General features: G+C 39.6%; 1 protein-coding gene across 1 annotated transcript in view; it reads right to left on the bottom strand.

Annotated features, from left to right (window-relative positions):
- The window catches only part of w (eye pigment precursor family transporter white), a 63,068-nt gene that overhangs the window by 20,609 nt on the left and 18,676 nt on the right, over positions 1-23,783 (bottom strand). The window contains exon 2 of the mRNA XM_019053144.2: positions 4,507-4,786. Coding sequence (XP_018908689.2) covers positions 4,507-4,786 — 280 coding nt within the window. The remainder of the gene's footprint in view (positions 1-4,506; positions 4,787-23,783) is intronic.

Here is a 23,783-nt window from a genome sequence, read left to right as displayed (position 1 = left end):
TGAATCTTGTAAAGCAGCTAAAAATAGTAGGATCTGTTCCAACAGCAACTCTGAAAGTTCAATGTTAACCGAGATATCGTGCTTTGAAAAATTCGATTCATGCCGTTACCCGCCGAGGAAGTGAGACCCTCCAATTTGCTTTTATCCGAGTTTCACGCATGTTTCAATTTTGTTTCACGTTGAGTAACCAGTGAAATTGTGTGTCAGCCTGAAAAATGAGAGCAAGGTGGAAGAAACCAAGGGTGTCACTATGGTAGTGACACCCAAGCGGTATCCAAAGCGGTTCCGCTTTGGATGACGTCATCAACCGGATTTTTCAAAGTTGGATATCTTGGTTAATATTGAACGAAGAAAGCTTTTGTTCGTACAAATCGTTTTGTATTTAGCTGATCCACAAGGATCAAATGTCAAAACACGATTCTGTAACCATCGCAACTGACTCATTGAAATTGATCGCTAGAAGGTCAATGTGTTTAGAATCCTTCCCAACAACGAATCTGGGAACTCCAAAAAGTTCACGTAGTAGAGTTTCTTCGGACTTTTAATTTTTAGGAAACTCTCCATATCCGAGCATCATATCAGCCACGATAACCCCCCCCCCCCCCCCCCCCCGTCTTTGACAATGTGACAAGCAAGAAATTTGTATACCTAAACCATAGCTAATATTCCACGAGAATGCCGATAATCGCCGTTTTATCCCCATTTAAAATCGAGATAAATTACATAATGAATCAAGTTTGTTGCGGTTTATCATTCATATCATATCTACCAGCGTAATTTAAGAAAACCGATATCCGCCCCTGCGCCTGCTAAGAAAACCTCTATTTACCGCCAAAAATAGAGGCGACATGCAGGTATATTTTTCCAGGGTTTGAAAACAGGCATCTGGAAGTGCCTTTGAGGACGAAAGAGGGAAAAACGCCGCTGTTGCATCGGAAAAGTTTTCCGCGTGCACTATGCACTTGGTTGTAGGGAAGGATTCTAAGCCCGCTGATCATTTTGCGATCAATTTTAATTAAATAGTAGAGTTCACCTCTAAGCGAGAAAATTGTAGAAATCGTTCCTAAAATTCCATGAGAATGCTGATTATCGGCAATATATCGTCGTTTAAAAGTGTAATGAATCAAATTTGTTGCGGTTTCATCCATCTCCATCTCATAAAAACTTAAGGAATCAGTTCGTTATACATTTTTTCATATTTATCATGTTAACCAGAGTATTTATTTTTTCATTATAGGTATTCACTTCGTCTCAAGAGGGTATGAAAGGATTTTCCAAAATTAACAATTTTCATGAAAATTTTGCGATGAATGATCAAAAAACAGCGAATATTCCAGTTCTGTAGCGTATGAACGTGGGCCGACGCGAGGTTGCACGGCGCATAAGTGGCGAACCTCTACCCGAGCGCGCGACCAAAACCGTCCTCACGCGTTTTCTATTCGTCACACAAAAAAGGTTTTGGTATCGTTTTGAAGGTCAGAAAATCTTCTATCCACCTCAAGAAAATAAAGGGCTCTAATTGCGCCCAGAAACAAAAAATCAATGGCTGTTAAGATGATCGAAATTGAAAAATTCACGTATTTTTTCATAATATGGCAAATTATTTAAAGGTAAATGTAAAAATGCACATTATTTGAACAGGTCTTTATAGTAGCTTTCAAACGAGACCAAAAGTTTGAAAATCGAACGAACGGTTGGAGAGATACAGCGCCTTTTACACGTGTGAAGCGCGCCCGTGGCCATGAACGCGGGGTGGAAATCGCCCGCCGCGGCCGATCGCGCGATACTTAAATGGCTCTCGCGGGCTAACTACTCGTAGCACAAAAATGGTTTTGGTATCAAATTAAACGCGAGATCAAGACCCATCTCTTTTACTGAAGAGAAAATATCAATTTTCCTGCTCAGTTAGAAGTTATTTTGCTTTGAAATTTTAGGAATTTTCAAGGAAAAAATTTTTTGTAACATTTTGGACAAATTGTTGGCCAAATTGACTTTGTTATAATTTATTCATATTCTAGGCCCTTTTAACTCTCCTTTAAAAAAAAGAAAATCAAAATCGGACAATTAGCAACAGAGATATAGCACTTCAAAAAAGCGCTTGGCCGCCATCTTTAACGGCCGCCATCTTGGATCCTGCACGGATTTGAAAGTGGTTCTACGGACAAAAACTTTTATTTTTTCATCTAGTATGACCTCCCGAAGTGGCAATTTCCAATCAAAAAATCGTCGATTTTGATCGTACCCACCGTACTATATGTCTTGGAACGACTCATGATACAGTGCGAGTGCGTACACATATATAATTCTTGAACGCTGAGAGCTCTAAGTTCCAATCAGACAAAAGCAAACTCAGACGCCGCCATCAGAATTTAACGAATAGAGTTTTGTATACAACAGGGATTTGTGCTTTCAAAACTTTCGGTACCGTATTTAGCGAGAAGCACAGAGACCTGTTTTTTTTTCTGAAAAAGTTCCAAAAAAGTGTACCCGCGACGGAACGGATATTTTTGGACGTTATTTCAATCGGCTTTCTCGAGGATGTGATGCGCATGTAAATGGAGGCTTGATATGCGCAAAGTTGAACTTGTTTTTCAGGGGTCAATGTCGTTCAGAGAGATTCTGGAAAATTCCTGTTGACTTCGTCTCTACTTTTCGAAAATTCCAGAATTAAAAAAAGACTGAACGAGCTTATCAGGTGGGACTGCAATCTCAATCGGTATCATTTTTTGAAAGCACTGAATGAAACTACATTAGTGTTTATCTTTAGGCCTGGACAGGGGTATACACTGAAAAAAAAACTCCGGCCGTGAAAGCTGTGCTTACGGGTTATATGTATAGACATACCGTCTGCGTTCCGGGCTCAGAGGCTGAAAGTTCGGGGCGTATAGCTCGTAGCACCCGGAGCAATCAAAGCTACAGCTCCAGCACCCGGAACTTAAGGTCTCTGAGCCCGGAACGGACGATATGTCTACAATTCTATTTAACTCATAACTTTTTTTTCACATATGAACCAATGGATATCAGCAAACGACAGGTAAATCTTGGGCCGTAAGGCAATTTAAAAAAGAGTACGTCGTTTAAAAAAAAGTAAATAAAAAAATATATCACAGGTTAACACTTTGGAATAGAGGCTCAAATCAAACATTTTGCCCAGAAATTGGACATTTTGCCATGAAATTGGACATTTTGTCACAAATCCCGACATTTTGTCATAAAACCTGACATTATTCGATGTGGCAAATCGGAAATCTGGCAGATAAGCAAAAACGCCTGCAGCTTGCAGCCGGCGTTTTTGAGCTTTCTGCGCTCCAGGGTCCTTAAATAAAATAGCTAAGAAAGCGAAACAAAGATACAAAAAAAAGAAGGGAGAGAAGCCAATGTTTATCAGAGATAACGAAATTTAAAACCATCCGCAAGTCAACGAGGCCGCGAAAGAAACGCAGGATCTCTGGCTATAGTGGCTCGTTGGTCAGTTACGCAAACTGCTAAACCGCAGGGGGTCGTTCTACATGATGTTTACTTGTAGGGATTTGGTCCTAGCGATACTTCTGTAAGCAATCGAGCTGAAGAGGGGATACCTTTATACCGTTATGACTTTACCTAACCACGGGGACGGTTAAATGGAGATGTTGCATGTGTGAGGACTTAGCGATTTGACTGATGATTCTTATGTAAAAGTTCGCGAAAAACACGATGGTGCCACTGGTTTTCTCTGAAATCAACTCCCAAGTTAAAAAAAAGCTCTCAAGTTGAGGCCAAAATGGAGGGGATATCCCACGCTATCCTGAGAGTCCACCTCTACATCAAGACGAACTCTCCATGCAAAGATAGGGAGCAAATACATTGACAGGGCTGCCACTTCATTTGGGGACTCCAAAACTGAAAACACGGCAACCCTGCTAATGTTATTGCTCCCTATCTTCGCATGGTGAGTTTGTCTTGATGTAGAAGTGGACTCTCAGGATAGCGTCAGATATTCCCTCCATTTTGGCCTTAACTTGAGAGCTTTTTTTGAGCTTGGGAGTCAATTTCAGAGAAAACCAGTGGTACCATCGTGTTTCTCGCAAATTTTTACATATGAATCAATAGTATGGTCAAATCGCAAATTCCTCACACGTGCAACATCTAAATATTATTTAGTTTGATATAAAACACTATATACTTTACTTTCGGTTTGCAGCCGTTTTCGCGTCACTACAATCTACCCACATGAAAACATCTGGCTCTCTCAGAAGCAGGAAAACAAGCTTAGATAAGTTTTTAAATACTTTCAAACCTTGTAACACTTTAATTTTTAGCCAAACAGAAATCACAACCACAAGAAAGTCGCAAATCATAACTGATAAGTAGTTTTTTTACGATACGAACATGAGACTGATGTTTTTAATGTGGATAGTAGCAAACGCCGCTTTGATCAGAGGCCAAATTCGTCGTTGGCGCTTGCAAACCCAAAGTAAACAACCGTCAACTTAGCTGACGACACCTCTAAAGTTTTAGATCACTCACCGTTTTTGAGAATATGTTTACGCTGATGACTTCTAGCGCTAGGATTCTTTTTACAGAACAGGGACTTGATTCCGCCCCAGATTTTGGTGTGCCTTTGGTCCTGTCCGGAGGCGAAGACGTTGATGCCGGACCACGTGTAGGTTATGTTTTCCTCCGGGAATTTGGCGCGGACGCCGTTCGAGGGGGGTTTTTTGGGCGGACCGCCCCCTCCCCCCGCCCCACCGCCCTGTTTCACGGGGTCCAACGTGAGGACGCATTGGTCTGTGGGTGCAATGTTGTCCTGTCAATCAAACAGAAAAAGGAATATTAGGAAAATTATTAATTCGGCATTAGATGTGGGACTTGGAGGACAAGGCGCATAAGTGTAGTTTTTGCTAGAGTACCTGTATAGCGAGAGTATGGACTGATCGTTTCATGCATAGAGTACATAGAGTCGTAATGTAAGTGGGAGAGCTGGCGCCACTTTTAAGCATTTTCCATGTCCCGAATTCCGAGACTCCTGTGTGACGCCGGGTCACTTTTTCGATACATAATCGATTGTTTGCGATACACGGGTACCCGGCCGCATATCCGATGACAACAACAACAACAACAACAACAACAACAACAACAACAAAGGAGATAGGAATTACCACGTATTCCACACCGCCATTTTGGATCGAAAATGTATCGAAAAAGCGACCCGAACTCGGCGCACACCGGGCTCGGAATTCGTCGAGCAGAACATGGCGCCAGCTCTCCCATTTACATTACGACTCTACATATGTACTCTATGGTTTCATGGAGGGCTTAGGGCCCAGAAGTGCAGCCACCCTTCTAACCAACTTCTAACGCACAAAATTTCACTGCCAGTCTGTGGATTCCAATTCTAACGAAGATGGCTAAGAAAGTTCATAAATGAGCGTTCTTCCACAAAAATGAGTAAATTTATGCAAAAACTAAGTCAAATACGTGCTTTATAAACGATGGTTCGTAACAGTTGTATTAATAAATCGCTCTGGATGATTGAAATTCATAGGTTGGCTGCATTTCTGGGCCCCAACTTTATTCGCAGAGGCATCGGTGAAGGCCTGATGGATTTTCGGAGTTTCACATCCGTCTATACTCTCGCTATACAGGTACTCTAGTTTTTGCTTTTTCGAGAAATACGTTTTTGAAGTTTCGAAATTACATGGATCCTTATAGCCGAAAGAAAGTTTAAACCTACTTTTGGATGCTTAAAAATTGGAATTTGGGAGCAAATTTTTCACGAAATTTGCGTTAATAATAGTTTTACTTGAAATCATTAATATTTCAATTTTTTTCAAAAACTATACTTATGCGCCTTGACCTCCAAGCCCCTCAAATAGAATACTGTGTAAACAAGACCAAAACCCTTACATGACAATGTTCTAAAATTGGACCGCGTTCAGCAGAGAGGAACTGAGCCACATCATCTACTGCCAAATTTAACAGGGCGATTTAATTTTTAGTTTGTACGGATTTCTTTGAAAATGTTAAGGAATTTGCTTTGCACTGTGAAGAAAATTCACTGAAATTTGCACAAGAATCCGCACAACCGTTTTCATGTAAAAAATTAAATTGCCCGATTAAATCTGGCGATTACTGTTGCTTGATTTCTATTTCTGCTAAACGCGGTCCAATTAACAATTTAAAAAATTAAAATAAAAGAAATGCACCACTTGACACTCTAGAATTTGAAATATTGTCATCTTCCCTCACCCCCAGAAGCACTCGACAAACGAAAATAGTGGAAAAACTTGTCACTTATTCGCATAGTACGGTATACAGGGTGTGCTAAAAGAGAGCATACACCCGGACTATCTTTTGAAGGAATTCGAAAATCGAAAAACGCCGCAACACCCAGCGGAGCCAAAAAATACAAACGTGTGGAGAAGATGTCTCCCTAAAAAATATTGAACACAAGTTTTGTGATTTTTCGATATTCGAATTCGTTCAAAGGATATGCAAGGTGGATACTTTCTTTTGGCACTTCCTGTAAAAATGTTAAGAGATGTTTTTCGATAATAAATTATTGATGACGTTGAAGCTAAAGTTAGCAAGTTAGTGTACGGATAAATTCGTTTAAATAACTTCAAAATGTATCGAACAGAGGGCAACTCCTCAAAATTTTCAAGGGGAGATCTGACTGACCTTCCCCCGTAATCCTCTTTTGTACTGGAGAGACCCACTGGGTGTCAGACCCAGGTACCAGCCACCGATGATTTGCTATAGCAACGTCCATATGGAACTACCTTTCCTTTTACAAAACAAAAACCGAGGCTGCTAAGAAGTATTCTTTTTTATTTTATTTAATTACTATATTATTTTATTTAATTTTAATTAATTTATTCATTTCTTTAACATTCACTATTTATGAACAAACAAACAAAAAATAGCTCAATGACGAATAACGGAGGTCTGGGATTTAACATTATCTTGGAAGCGAGATTAGGCGATGGCAGTAAAATATTAGAATCGACATGGCATTACGGTCAATTAAAATCGCTAACATTCCAGCCCAGACCAAGACCTTGTTTCGAACGTAAATGATTACGGAAAGGCTTGAGATGAATTTCAGGATGCCAGATTTACAGAGGATTCGCTGGTTCTGCAATGAAACTATAGGTTATTCTTGGGACCTATCGGCACAGAACCGCGAAAGTGAATAACGAGTTTGGTTCGACTCTTCACCACAGTCATGCGGTGCTAGGGAAAAACGTCGTAAGAATAATAGGAAGTCGTCGAATCTCTTCCTGTGACTTGGAGACTTTCTTTAAAATTTCCGAGTTTTATCCTCTAAAATTTTCAGAGAATTTTATTCACAACGTAATTTAGTGTATATGAAAAGAGCTTGATGCAAGAACGACTTTTTTCGCCCCCCCCCCCCTCTAGAATTTCTTCAAACTTTGTTTATTGATTACTCATACTTGATCGCTTCAATTCCCAAATTTTCAGACCCCCAAAATATTATGGGAGGGGGGAGAAGTCAAAACCTGTGAGCCTCGATATCTCTCGAAGGAAGAAAAATATCGAGGTTCGGTTTGGACGAAAAGTCGTCGAAGTTTGAAGAAATTCCAGAGGCGGGGGGCGGAAAAAGCCGTTTTTCTATCAAGCTCTTTCGAGGAAAAAATTCACAAACTTTTCTTAAAAATAAATACTTATTGGCGAGAAATTTGGCAATACTTGAGAGTTCATACGGCGTTTCCCTTTATGCGGCGATACAGTTCAGCTCAAGCATATAAAAACAATACCAAAATAATAATAATGAATGCGTAAATAACATGGAACATATATTTTTAGCACCATTTCCTCCTCTCGGAAAAAATTAAAGCCGTTAAGATCTGCATCTCAGGGGTTTTATTCGCGAAAGGGCGTCTCTGGTATGTACCTAGCGCGGCTTCGATTGTTTATCTTTGCATACGTTTTTATAGCAGGACAACGACACGCATATCCGAAACCATTATTGCTCAGAAAAATGAGCAAAAATGTTAAAGAATATATCTTCAGAGGAAAAATAAGACTATGCGTATATTCTCTCCGAATAATATCTCTGATTTTTTATGGTTAAAAGCGCGTACGTAAAAGCTGGAGAGTTTAAGAGGGCCAGCGCAGTGGCGTAACGGGCGCCCCCGCAGACCCTGCTATGCAGGGGGGCCCAAGCGCCTAGGGGGCCCTCCAGGCCCTCGGCCGCCGAAATTTTGTTTTTCTCTGTCTCTTTGACGCTTAGCTTTGGTTTCAAACTTTGGGCCTTTACTTACCGAGATGGGGCTTCTTCCGCTGATTTTTATTGTTAGCTCAGGGTTTTACATACTTCTTTTGGACTGTTCCTAACTTTTTTTTTGCTGAAGGGCCCCTGCCTTCCAATGTCCACTCATTGATTACTAAAATTTTTCTCTATTTTGTCACTTTTCGTAGGTATTTCGGGCTTTGGGTGACCCATGAATCTAAAGGGCCCACTAGGCCCTTCGATTCTTGGGCCTGCATGGGCCCTTTTGTAGATCCTTGGGCCTGGGTTGGGCCCCCGCCACCCTTTAGATCCTTGATCCTTCAGGGGCCCCATTTAATCGGGTACGGGATCCGGGACAGTGAGGGGAGAGGCATTCCAAGTCCAAGTCCGTGATTTGAAATTTCTCGGGCCAAAAAACGGGAAGGGGTGAGGGAAGTAGAGGGGCGGGAGGGGGGATGATTTTGGAATTTTATCGACATGGGGGGGGGGGGCTAGAAAACATTTTGCAGGGGGGCCCAGCGGAAGTCCGTTACGCCACTGGGCCAGCGGGTTGATTATTGAAACTGATAAACAAAGCGATAGACAGAGAAGACTTAGGGCAAATGAAGTGATCCTATTGGTGGAAGTGGGTGGTTGCAATGGGCAAAGGAGGTAAGTAATAGACTAACTAAAGGCAACCGACAAGAGATCCTACAGTATTGGTCCATCTCTTTCCCCCTCACCTGTTTCAACCAATAGGATCGCTCCATGTGCTATTTGTACTCTTTTTCTATAGTTTTGTCTAAAAATTTCAATAATCAGCCCCCTGGGAGTTAATATTGAAACAATAATATAATTCGCCCTGTGTAGCTTGGCATCAAAAAAAACCTGTTGTTTTTCGCGCTATTAATTAATTCCAGAGGCAAATATGTATACTGACTGATGGTTTATTTACACCTGGTGAGTACAGAGTGTTCAAAAGTTCATCGAATTCCGTCGTAAAAAGTTTTACATGGATTTTAGAAAAAATATTCTAAAAAATTCATAAGTCAGAATTGCAATCTCCCTGATGGCTCTTTAAGAAAGTGATGTATTAACAGATTTTAGAAAGGAATTTTTCAAACTAAATCCTTTGATATTGAATAACTGCAGCGACTGCAGCGTTCGAGCGTTTAAAGCGTAGAAGCTGCTTCATGTGAAAAATCTCAAGATGTACAACAAAAAGTACCGTAAAGAGAGAATTTTCTAGTTCTTCATGTAATTCTAAGACTTACATGTTTCAGTCATAAAATCGCAAACAGGAATCCATTTAAATGTTGATTACACGGTTTGAAAAAAAAAACAAGCAGGAAGCTCCAACGCATTGGCGTCGGAGAGCGGCTCTGGGGGCAGTAGTTGTAGTCAAGAATGAGGGCCTAGACACATTTTGTCATTGATGTACAATCCGACAACTGTCGATTCAATCAACGAAAACGATTCAAACTGTCGAATCGCCCCAATGGCCACGATAGTTGTTAGACGTTTACGGTTTCCCTGGTAACCTTTGTTTGCTATCAGCTGATATCAAGTAATATGACTAGGAAGCTCCAACCCAGTGGTTAAAGCTTCCTTAACCGCGAAAACTTTAAAATTCAAATTTTCAAATTTTGAACGTAAAGTACATTTTTTCCATCACGAGATAAAAGCACAAACAAGTTTTGAATTGTTGACTGTATCACCATGATTCCAAAAATACAATACACAACATAGCATTGACTAACAATAAAACAGTATGCAATAAAATAAAGTCATGACAAGGAACATAGCCGAAAATGGCGCCGATTCCCATCAACCAACGCGCGGTCTCTACAATGTAACATGCTGCATTGATACTCCCCAGCTGGGACCGTCCGGAATAGCAGCTCTAGTGCAAGCACCAGAGCCGCTAAAATCATAGCTACAGTAAGCAGCATTTAAGGTTTGACGGCAAAAATTCCTATACTATTGATCTTGCCACAAACCATTGGCAGAATGTACTTATCAAAAACATTTTTAAGCCATTGAAAACCATCGACTTCAACAAAAGCGGATTCAGCAATTTGGCAAAACCAAACTTCCATTTAAACCTATATTAAATAATCGATTCTCGTCAGAGCACCAAACCCCTCCAAGAATCGATACATTTCCATGGGTTTAAGAGGAGCAAAAACGATGTTGCCAATTCGCTGGATCCGCTGATGGACTTAAATAAAATTCTTCCCCTGCTCTCAGAGTTAAGATATTTTCTAATTGAAGGATTCATTTGAAATTCGTCTATTACTTATGAACACCCTGTGCAGTCTCTCATTTACGCTACAGTTTATGATGCGCACACAAAAGCTCAGAATTAATGGCTGGTCGACTCGCTTTGTATTCTGAATTTGGAACTGGTCTTAAACGGAGATGCGAAACACGTTTCTGTGAGACTGAGACATGTCTGAGCATTCGCACTCACACAAACATCATTACGATCGTAAAGGTGTTGGTAGCGGCGCTCTAATTACCTTCTCACGTGAGGCTAATAATCCTGTCAATCGTATAGACTTACTGATCTATTTTTATCGGCGGCACTATTTGCGTTTCAGGAATCTGGAAATCCAGCATAAACTTAGACAAGCTCATCTGGTTTGGAATTTTGATCTCGGTAAATTGCAACTTTGACGGCTTTTGCTATTCGCTTTATTCATTTTTCATGCTCTCGGCTAGAAATCTATGTGAGTGCGTTGATAAGGTAGTATCGAGCAGGGACTTAAAAAAATAATAAAACGTAAATTTAATAAAAAAAATAAAATTAAAAAAATAAAAAAATGAAATTTTTAAAAAAATGGAAACATTTTTTAAAAAAAAAGAAAAAAATAAAATAACAAAAAATGGTGAAATTGCAAACAAGGTAAAAGATTGCCCATGACCGCTAACGCACGGCAGATTATAGCAGAACTGCGCTTGTGGTAACGATTATTGTTTAAGAAAAAAAAGAAAAAGGAAAAAAAATCCGAACCAACCGACAAGCCAAAACTAGTTTCAAAAAGAAAACTTAAAGAAAATTGTTCCAATTAAAGCGAAAGAAAAAAAGCCCTTGTCCGATATAATTATTTTGTCCTGTAAAACTTTAGTTTTAAAAACATTAGTCGAAAAGCGCTAAAAAGCGGTATAAAAATCGACAGCGATGTAAAGCGAGGTACATGCTTTTTTTAGCTATTGATCACTACTTTCCTGCTACGTTGCTGATACTCATATTTCATCGAAGACAGTGGTGAAAACAGTGACAGTTGAGCGATTGATATCAGCTAAAATGCGTAATATTTTCGCAAGAGTTGCGTAATTTCACGATTAAGTCTATCAAATTCAAAAAACCATTTTGTATGAAATAAGTATGATCGTATTCACCCCACGAGCCCTTACAGCTAAATCTATGCGGTTGAAAGCTCATAAGGATCGATGAAATGGGCGATCCTAGTTGCCATCAAAGCAGCTCCTATTGTCATACTCAGGCGTTCAAGTTACTGGGGCAGGAACGCGATACCGCAGAGTGAATAGCTGTTCAGAAAACTACCCTGCTTGGAAAAAAAAGAAAATTTTGTGACAATGCAGAGAAGTTGTTTTAGCGCATATTTTATTTTATAACATTTATTTTTTTCACCATTTCCATTTCTTTTACAATATTATAAAAATGCTTCGGTGAAAATGTGACCGCCCGGGGAAAAAAGGGGCCTTTTCCACCAAAACCAAAATGGGATCCTACCTTTCGACGGAGGGTATGGATCCGATCGACATGAATCGATCGAAAAATAAAAAAGTATCGATTGACGTGAAGCAATCGACTAAATTCGACTGATTAACGGGTTTGTCGATTAATTCAAGGGTTTGTCGATCGATTCACCGGTTTTGTTGATTGATTCAAGGTTTTATCGACTGATTCAAGGGTTTGTCGATCAATTGTTCGATTCACAATTTTATCGATCAACTCACTGTTTTTTCGATCGATTCACGGGGTTGTCGATCGTTTCGATAAAAATTTTAATCAGAGTTAAAAATTCAAGCTCTAGTTATAAGTGTTAAGTGTATAAGTTTATAGTGTTAAAGCAAAACTGAGGCAGATGCATTGGAATACTCGTTATAAAAATAATTATACTCGGTGCTCAAAAGGGCTCAAATTTTTTAATCTTTTGGCCTTGTTCATCCCACAAAATATTGTGGACCCATTTCACCACCCTGTTAAAACAAACTTGTTTTTTTTCATTTGGGAAATCCCTATGAAATCCTGATTTTTGACTGCTAAATCTGGATTCCATAATTTTTCAAAATCCTGTTTTTGCGGAGAAAAATCAAAATTTCTGCATAAGCGTATGCGAAAGCATAAAAAATCCGATCGGACGGCCGACTTTTCTCAAATCCTGATTTTACGACGGATTTTTCCTGAAATCCTGATGAAATCGGGATTAAATCCTGATTTAAGTTCGGGACACATTTTTAGTGTTTTTTTCTTGTTGATTATTGTAAGATTTGGCAGCAAGGCGGTCGAGGATTGACAAAATGACTAATCTTGCTCCATTTTTGAGGCGCTTGAATAAAATCAGCTCCAATCACGCAGATCTGTTCGGCAGAGTACAGTCATTTAACTGGTTTTGATTCAAATTTCGGTGCGGTCACAGAATATTAAGCCTCATAAATCAATTAGAAGGCGACAAGACTCCCATAAAACAATGGGATTATTCGTTTCAACAACCTGTTGTGACATCTACCGACGCCCTCCGGCAAACGGCCTGCTAAACAAACAATTATTTCCAGTTGCCATGTTTCAATATCACTGATTTTCCCATGTTAACTCTTCATACAGGGTGTGCCAAAAGTCGGAAAGTCGGAAGTTTCCCGGTTCACAAGCAGTCTTAATTTAACCTTTTTTGAGCTGTCGAAGTATTGTGACTTACAGCCTTATATGGGCGCCATTTCGAACTTGTGCGCCCCTGAAAGAGGCCTAAAAATTTTGACTTTCGAAACAAATAGCTTCCTTTAAGCTATGAACATTGTTAAAATTTCATAAGACCTTTCGAAAGGGAAAAGGGTGGGAGACCTTTGGTGCACTTTGTGTACATCGCAGGCAATTTTCAAGTGGCGGGCGTATTAGCTCATTGAACTGCAATAATTCTCACCGACATTGTGAAAGTTTCTACGACAAAGAACTTAAAAAACATGACCTCGGCGTGAAGCGCCTTCATATCCCGGTGATACTCTTTGCTTTGTCGGGAAGTTAGTTAATTTGCATATCCGAACCAAATCCAACTAATGCCGCAATCACACGCTGAATGTGGGAGTTGTCGGCCCGATGCCTGAATTTTGCGCGACACATGCAAAATTCAGCAACGATTTTCAACGACAATCGGATAGTGTCGGATTTGTCAGAACTATTCGGATAGATTTGATAAACACCTGGATGAAAATAACTCGAATTTGCGAAATTTCAGCTGTTGAGCGATGACTGTTGACTTCCATATTCAGCTCCCGAATTCAGCGTGATGGATTCGCTTGTGAGTCTCCCCCCCCCCTTTCTCTTTTTTTTTTTGGTGAAAATTCGCTACTCTCGTCGGCGCAATTCCCTGACTTTTACCGGGTTTTAGGATTCTTCCTGACTGCAGTTAACGTGTGAAACGTTGAGGATTTTCGATACTTTTTTTTTTTTTTTCTTTTTTTTTTTTTCTTAATATCTCAATCGTTCGACGGAATAAAACGAAACATACTGCTAAATAGAGCCGTGCTGAGGAAACACGCTGTATGAACATTTAAGAGTTGCCTGATTTCCTCGGATAAAATATTCATTTTTATGGAAAGTCATGCGTACAAAGATAGATTGTCAGAAAAATGTAATGAGGAATATTCACAATTTCCTAAACAAATTGATTTCTTGTCGAAGGAAATATGGCAACGTTTGAAGGCTCATACGGCGTTATTCCTTAGCGCAGTAACATACTAGTCATACTCGATTTTTTTTCACCATTTGTCAAGCGCGCACGAACTAAAAATCGCAAGTCTGCAGAGTCTACGGTTTAAAAGTTCAGTGAGAAAACAAGGTAAGTAAAAATTACTAAACCTCAGTAAACGCCATGACAGTTGCCTTTACAAAGTAAACGAATGAATTTGGCTCTTAATCCGATGTAATCTCGTCTCAACTGCGCGACTGAAATAACACGCAGTTTCTCTTCATTTGCATCATTCCAATAGTAATGTCAGATGTTGAGACGATTTTCCTCCTATTTTTGTACTCAACAACAAGCTGGATGAACGATTGGCAGGTGTGTCAATAGACCATGTGTTCGTGAGGATGGGTTTATTGATCAGTTTTTTTTTTTTTTTTTTTAAATAAAACCCCTGGGATTTTTCTGATTTCCACTACTAGTCGCGGGACTAAAAATTCAAAACCTAAAAAGCGCCATCAGAGTGCGCTAAGATTACATGACTCTATCAATTAAGCCGATTATTTTGCAAATGCGAAAAACAGAAAGGACCGTTTTATTCACTTCGTTGACAATCTTAGAATTCCAATAAATGTATGTTCTTTTAAAGGGCTATTTCGGAATCAGATATGATTGATTATACCAGACAAAATGAAGAAAAAAGAGCTCCTCTACCACCAAAATAGAGATTGGCGCATAAGTGATTTGGAAAATAATCGGTTCAATTATAACAGAAGTTCAGTGGCCTGAGAATAACGAATCTCGTCATGAAAATTAGAGCAACATTTGCCGGTAATAAGTCCAAGAAGCGAGCAAAAGCGGATCCAGCAATTTGGCAATGCCTGATTTCTTCCATTTAAACTTATATCAATGACCGATTCTGGTCAGAGCACCAGGCCCCTCCAAGAATCGATACATTTCCGTAGGTTTAAATGGAGAAAAAACGATAATGCCAATTTTCTGGATTCGCCAATGGAAGCGAGGGCATTTCCACCCTTTAATATTTCGATGTGAGATCTGCAAAGCACTTCTCTCCAGGGTCTACACAGGTCCCATAGAACCGGAGTGAGAAGAATACGAGGTGGAATCTTCACGGAGTGAACTTCACTCTAAGAGCTCTTCATTTACATCAATCGACTATTTTATATTTTGGGGGAGAATAAGCTGTGGAGCAGCATATTCCTGACAATGTGGATTCTCTAACAGCGACGAACGTGTCCGTGCTGATTTCACTCCCAAGCTTTCTTACTATGATGTGGGTCCTTTAACAGAGGGGAGTGTCATGAAAAATCATGGCAAACATCTCATGGCTCTTGCCAAGTTTTGAATTTCTTCTCTTCGATTGACGGTAAACCTGATTTATTTACCATACAAAAATAATTGATGCTTACTTCCAGAGGTTGTCTCTCTTTTCCGTTGTGAATAAGGACCAAATTTTCTGTATTGTGACCCATAAAAATTGAAACACTGGGTGCAAAAAGGGCATTTCTTGATTACGGTGTCTCAAAATCTTTGCTGAAGTGTCGTCCATTGGACTGCATTTTGCAATTTGGACCTATAAATTCTGGCTCTTCTAGAAAAACACTTATGTGCATAGGGAAACTAATGGCACATACGTTGTTTTTAAACCGGGCTAGAATTTATAGTTCTAAATTGCAAAATGTAGTCCCATCATAATTAAAGCAAATGTGTGGAATTCGCTGAAACTTTTACTGAATTTTCTTTACAATTTTACAATGCTGAAAACCAAAAATTTCAGAAAATTCATCCGAGGGTTTCCTCTCTAAAATATAAATTAGCAGTGGGGATTCTGAAACACTCCAACCAAGATATGCCCTTTTTGCACCCAACGCCTAAATTGCAGGGTCATATCGAAAGAGTTTAGTGGGGAAAAAATGAACTGTTTCGGATTAGCTGTAATTTAAATTCAATTAACTTTAGGTCTGCCCCGTTCTTCCCATCGAATTTGTAATTTTATTTTTTTGCCTCTATCCTTCGAACGAAATTTCGACTCTTGACGTTATCTGTTTTCACGATCGATATGTTCTTGCCCTGATAGTCACTGCTGAGCTAGGGAAGAACGTCTCATGAGCCTCCGAACGTTGCCAAATTTCCATTCATAAAATATAAATTTTCTGATTGACTGAGAATAATTTCCCTTTTATTTTCCCGTCAGTTTTGAACGCAATTTAATCTGAGGTATCCGAGAATTCCAATGGAATATATTCATAACTTCTCTCAAAAATAGATACCTACTTTATCAAAGTAAATTTGGCAACACTCGAATGTTTATACGTCGTTTCTCCTCTAACACAAAACAGCGGAGTGCGTCACAAATCTTCGTCTCTTGGACGAAATAACGTAACTCCATTCCAAGGTTGCAAAATTGACTCAAAAAAGTTAACGTTTTACAAGAATGTATCCGTGCAATTTTCATCCAGAATTTTCCTGATTTTTGCATGAGGTCAGAAAAAAATCGGTAAAATTTTCAGTTTAGAAATGCCAAGATACTCCGGGTACACTGAAAATAAAAGTTACGGGCTATATAGACATGCCGTCCGTTCCGGGCTCAGAGGCCGAAAGTTCCGGGTGCTCGAGCCGTAGCTTCGATTGCTCCGGATGCTACGCCCGGAACTTTCGGCCTCTGAGCCCGGAACGCGGACGGTATGTCTATATAGCCGGATAGCCCGTAAGTACGGCTTCCATGGCTGGAGTTTTTCTTTCAGTGTAATAATGCAAATTATGCGGGGAAATCTGGCAACATTGAAGTGTAGTTACGTTCTTTCGTGAGGGAATCGACGTAATCTGCCGCGTGCAAAGGGAAAACGCCGTATGAACATTCGAGAGTTGCCAAATTTCCTACAATAAAATGTTTATTTTTGAGGAAAGTATTGAATATTCTTCCTTTACATTTTCAGAATCTTTAGGTTAAATTGAGAACAAAATTATCTGAAAAATTGGGAGGAAAAAAGTCATAAGTTTACTAGGAAATTCGCGTTTTATCTAAAGAATTTCTTTTTCTTTTTTTTTTTTTTTTTTTTCTACTACTTCAAGCAGCCTACAAAGGCTAATCCTTGCGCTTTAGTCCCATTCCCCCTTCGTCCCTACAACCAGTCCCAGGCAACCATTGTTTGAGACCATCAAACTCGGGTCGCCTGGCCGGGAATCGAACCCGGGACCTCCCGATCATGGAGCTAGCGTTACAACCACTACATCATACTGCCGTGCTAAGGAAGAACGCCGTATGAGCCTTCAGACGTTGCCAAGTTTCCTCCGATAAAAACCGAATTTACTGCGATAATTGCGAATATTATTTTCCGAAATTTTCAGACAATTTTGTACGCAATTTAATCTAAAATATCTGAAAATTTCGAGGACGATTATGCATAAATGTTGTCAAAAATAGGTGTTTTGTCGAGGGAAATTTGGCAACTCTCGAATGTTCATACGGCGTTCTTCCTTAGCACGGCAGCATAGGCGGCCGAATTTGGCAACGCCTGAAGGTTCATACGGCGTTTTTCCCTAGCACGACAGTAATGTACCATTTCAAAGGCTCACTTGCCTCGGAACGCGAGAGAATAGAAAAATTGGGAGGAAATTATTCATAAGTTTACCGGGAAATTCGCGTTTTACCACAGGAAATTTGGCAACGCCTGAAGGTTCATACGGCGTTTTTCCTCAGCACGGCAGTGATGGACAATTTCAAAAGCTTACTTGCCTCGGGACGCGAGAATATAGAACACTGATCTACAGTACGAGCGAAAACAAACGCCGATTTCGCTCGGAGCGTAATCGAACTGGAATCAGTGAAGACCGAACGGATTTCCAGAAACTTTGTAAGTTAGTTATCGCGCTTGCTCAGTGGTCACACACAGCGCTCATGTTGGCTGATCGCCCGGACAAATAAAACGAGCTCCATCGAGGCGCCCTCGAGCACTTACAATGTTGAGCAGCTCGACGCGATGCGAAATAACCCAGCTGCCAAATTTAGCGATAAAAATACTGAATTTACTGGTCAACACTGCCGTGCTAAGGAGACACGCTGTAAAAACATTCGAAAGTTGCCAAATTTCCCCGAATAAAGTATGGTTGGTTGGTTGGTACACTGAGAAAAAAACTTCGTGCGTGGGACCCGAAGTTTAGGTCATATGGATCTCTGAAGTTTTCGGATTGAGTATCTAAACACTTAAGGTCTAGCTGCCGAAGTTCAGGTCTGACATCTGAAACTTCAGTTCTTACATCTGAAGTACTTCGGTTTTCATATCCAAAAAAACTTCGGCTCTCGCATCTGAAGTACAGATGTAAGAACTGAAGTTTCAGTTGTCAGACCTGAACTTCGGCAGCAAGACCTTAAGTGTTCATATGCTCAATCCGAAAACTTCAGAGATCCATATGACCTAAACTTCGGGTCCCACGCACGAGCTTTTTTTCTCCGTGTAGATACGTTCTTCTGATGCTTTTAACATCTGAGCCATTAGGTAACACCTCAGAGGAGAGATCAAAATAGTGTAGTACAGAATTTAAAAACATTTACAAAAAAGTAGGGGTCACGAAAGGGTAGTACACAAAATTAAAAGATAGGGCAAGGAAAGAATACATTAAATTTTGCATTCATACTTGAAGACATTCATGCATATTTTTTTCTTGGAATATTCAGATAATTTAGATTAAATTGGATACACAACAATCTGAAAAATTGGAGAAAATTGTTTCAGAATTTTCCCAGTAAATTTGTTTGTTATTGAAGGAAATATGGCAATGCCTGAATGCTCGTGCGGCGTTTTCCCTAAGCGCGGCAGAACAATTCTTTTCTTAAATTTGCTTGAAATGTGACAATTGATTCCAAAGTAGATTTTTGGCGCTGATTCCGAAAATGGCTCATTCCGTTTTCCTGGGTCAGCTCGATTTTCTCCGGAAAAATCGGAATTCAGGGTTGCCACAGAATTTAGTATATGAAATTCCCTGACATTTTTCTGACCTCCCTGACAAACTTTGGTTAAATTCCCTAACAATTGAAGGTATGCCAGATGGTTAAAAAGATCTAATTAGAAATATTTATCGGGCAAAATTTGTTGGTCGAAACGTCAAACTCGTTCAAGGAAGCAAATAAAGGTAACTTAACAATTTTACCCTGAAATGTTCGCCACATTCCCTGACATTTCCAGGTTTTCCCTGACTTTTTAAAATTGTCTGACATTTCCCGGTATTCCCTGAGTGCGGCATCCCTGTTTCACTGGTCAACAATTTTTGTCTCTCTTTTCCGATAGCTTGAAATGTGTCAAGTGACTCCGGACAGATTTTTAGCGCTGATTTCAAAAATGGCTTACGTTTTTATAGTTCAGCACGAATTTCGCCGGAAAAATCGGAATACCCTCCCTTTGGAAACTTGATCTTCCCATTTCAACCGATAGGATTGCTCCATACTCTTTATGTCTTCTTTGTCGATCGCTTTGTCTATCAATTTCAACAATCAGCTCGCACGAGTTAGTTTTCGAACTTCCCGTTGTGTAAAAAGTTTTCTGCCTGATATTTTGAAGAGGAGACGTTCGACATTTTCATCTACTTCAGACCTTGTCTAGTCACCCATTAGATTGACTTTCAGAAAGTTAATTTTCCTTAAATAATCACCAAAATCTCCAGCCGAGATAAAGGTCAAAATTTATTGTTCTGGATGCGGACAGAGTAGCCAAGAACGGAGTTGGGAGAGGTACTTGGAACGAGGAAAAGTCAGACAAAAATTGAGACCGTCATTGCAGAAACGACGCTTGAGCTTCACACTGCTGTTCAAATGGTGCAGCTTCATAAATAGTTCGTATCAAACCAAACGAACATACATACTGGTAATTTTAGGGAAAAACGAGGGAAAATGTGGTGAAATGAAGGGCTGAAAATTCTATTGGGAGGTGTGTATCGTTTAGTTGCAAATTAAGTACAAAGTTGCACGTTCTGCGCAGCTTTGCATAGCATACGAGTCGTTTTGCGAAGAATGTCTCAATTATGACTCAATCGATAAATGTAAGGCGGTGAGAGGATCTGCGAGGCACTCTAAACCAGGGCCTGAAGGGCACGACGTGAAAGTTGATATCCAAGAATACATTTGTTTCAGTAAAAGCACACAGCTCTGGATTCACGGATTGCTCCTTAATCAACACTCCTTTTCTTAAGGAGACTCTGTACAAAAGAATGAGAATGGACCACTAGACAAGGTACGAATTTCAGCATTCTGATACATGTTACGTGACTAAAATTTCACGTAGAACACGATGCGCACAACGAAAATTACCGAAATCAACTCCTCACGAAGATATTTAATGATTCTTGATGCGTGAATTCAAACCACCCGCTCATGAAAACTCAATGCTCTGCGTGATTCACATCGTGTGCTAAACGTTAGCATGACAGTTTCTGCGATTTAAAAATCTGGCAACCTCTATCTTGACGCTTTGGCTCAGCTATAGCAAATTCCTGATATTTTGAACAACACATGGTGGGAAATGAACATTGCTCGATTGAGAAGCTTGCTGAAACCGTCGTAGTGCGCGATTTGACTCACGTAGAGCTTTGAGTTTCTTGTGAGCGGGCAGTTCAAATTCCTCGTAACCAATGTGAAATAAAAACGTTAATATCTTCGTTGGGAGTTGTTTTCAGTAATTTTCGTTGTATGAATCGTGTTCTACGTGAAGTTCTGGTTAAGAAACATGTATCAGATTGCTTAAATTCGTACCTTGTCTGGTGGTCCATTCAAAACCTGGTAAGCTCAATCAGATGTTGCTGCACGGACTGTAGGAACACCTGTTTATTTTATTAAATGGGGATCCAATGCCCCCCCCCCCCTCAAAAAAAAAGGCAGTGCATTTTCTCACTTGTAAATACCTACATTTTTCTATGATTTCCTATTTGTGAAAGAAATCATGAAAAATACTAACTCAGTTCATTAAGCACTATCAGATGAGACAATACAATTTTTGTGTACGAATTCTCCGTGACGAGTAAAACACACTGGAAAAAAAACACATTGGATCTAGAGTCCAAGACTCGTAAAAACATTGACAAGAAAAAATACTTTTGATTCAATTGGATTTTTGCTTACATCAAGCCTCTTAATATGAGCGGATTTCCTTTTGATTTAAGCAAAAATCTGATTCAATCAAGAGTATTTTTTCTTGTCGACGTTTTCAAGAGTCTGGACTCTAGATCCGATGTATTTTTTTTTCCAGTGCACTCTGAAAAGTTCAAATGAAAACTTCTCCGGAAAATTCAGGCTTCAACCGACCAAAAGGCGATATATGAGTCTGCATATAGCGTGTTTCTTCCATCAAGGCACAACACGAGATTCGCTCGACAGAAAATTTCATTTTACTTCTACGATCCAAAATCGAGTTTATATATATATATATATAAGAAATTAAATTTAAAAATTTAAAATTGCCTAGTCCCCGACGTAAATAGCCTAGATGCTGATCGTCGTTGACTAAAACTAAAACTATAAATATATATATATATATATATATATATATATATATATATATATATATATATATATATATATATATATATTACTAAAACCTCGACAAAAAAGGCTGAATGGGCCGCGAGGAACCGCGTGACTCACCCTATCAGGATGTGCCACGGGGCAATCGTATAAATAGAGAGATCGCAAGTGATAGGCGAGACAAACTTCCTTTTTTTCCGTTTACTCTTTGATAATGACAATAAATTTGTCCACTTTATTGGCTTAGCTCTGACAGCTATCAAACCGCGGCCGACTTGCCTAGGATTATGAAATCGCCCCAGAATGCACGTGAATGAATCTCCGAAATTCCGACGTGCATAAATTACCACGGTACTCGGAAACAAGAGCGTTTATACATTTGGTTTCCAGTGGACATACGCGGTTCTCGCTCAAAAGGGTGGATCAAACCCAATGCTGCCAAATTGTGCAATGTAATGCGCATATTTTACATGGGTTTAAGTTGGGGGAAACGCTGATTTTTCGACACAATCTGGCAACTCTGAAAACCTGGCTGGCCCGGGAGAACGAGTACAATCGAATGCTGCCTAAGAAAGAACGACGTATGAACGTTTTGATGTTGCCAAATTTCCGCGTACAAAATACGAAGTTCTTGGAAAACTCGACGATTTTTTTCGATGAAAATTTTGGAGAATTTTGGTCGCGATCAAAACCATAGTTCCTGAAAAATTCGAGGAAAAATGTATGTATTTTTTCTGGAGGATACGCATTTTATTGAAAATAATTTGACAACATTTGAATGCTCTTACGGCGTTCTTCATTAGAATGGTCGAATGCCTCGAAGAATGATCGATTAAATAGGGGCGAAACTAAAAATGTAGATCGGGAAAAAAAGTGGTTCTTCATTATAAAGTTTCAGACGTCACAAGTTCAACTAAAATGGAGTAAGGTGCACTGAAAAAAAATTCTCGGTGTTTTTACCAAGGTCCGTTGGTACCTTTACCATCTCACTTTTTTTGCCAATCATTGGTAATTTTACCAAGACAGACTGGTAAGCTTACCTAAAAACCGGTATTTTTACTGTTTTTCTCTGGTAAGAATACCACTTTTATTGGTAATCAATTCCCGGTAACTTTGCCATTTTATCTCGGTGATTCTACCACAGTCGATAAAAAATATTGGCGTTTTTACCGGGGTCCAGTAAAATTACCGAGAAAGTCAATAATTTTACCGAGATTTCTCGGTAAAATTACCTATTCCGTACATGGTAATTTTACCAAGAAAAAACTGGGATCAAATAGAACCCTGAATTCTTGGTAATTTTACCCTTTTCTCAGTAAATACACCGAGATTTTTTTTTCAGTGTGGACTTGTAAACTTTGAGATGACAATTCGTCGCTCCTCTGACGGAAGGACGTAACTTGAATTTTAGATGAGCCTTGGAAAGCATGGATTTATATGTGAAACAGGGCTCACGCAGAAATTGAGGCCTAACGTCAGAGGAGCGATGAATTCATTGAACTGCGTCGAAATGGATACCGAGTCGCTAATTGGGTGAGTCCTATGCTACCGTGCTAAGGAAGAACGCCGTATAAGCCATCAGACGTTGCCATATTTCCTTCGATACAAAAGGAATTTACCGGGAAATTCGGAATATTTTTCTTGAAATTTCTCAGAATATTTTTTTCGAGGTACGATCTAAAATATTCGAAAATTTCAAGGAAAGATATGCACGACTTTCCCCAAAAACTCATGTTTTATCCACGGAACTTTGGCAACTCTCGAATGTTCATACGGCGTTCTTCCTTAGCACGACAGTATGTTGGTCATTAGCACAGTAAGTGAAATGCATTTTGTTAGATGCTATTTCCCGGGAGGTCGAAAGAAGCTGCGGCGAATGGAAGTTTCCAAAATCAAGTCGCGACGCAAAAGGAAATTAATCAGAAATAAACACAAAAAACACGAATAAAAACATTGTGTATTGAATAGCATCCATTCATGTTGAAAACTTTCAATTTCTTCTCAAAGAACGCTAGATGCTAATCTACTTATATCGCAGCGGTTTTGCGATATATCGATTGATCTGCCATTTACACCTGCAAAAAAGGATCAATATACAGGGTGTTCGCAA

Source organism: Bemisia tabaci, chromosome 9 (genome assembly GCF_918797505.1).
Source record: "Bemisia tabaci chromosome 9, PGI_BMITA_v3".
In the NCBI taxonomy this organism is placed as follows: Eukaryota; Metazoa; Arthropoda; class Insecta; order Hemiptera; family Aleyrodidae; genus Bemisia; species Bemisia tabaci.
Note: the sequence above shows the minus strand (reverse complement) of the source record. Positions and strands in the feature narration are given on the sequence as shown.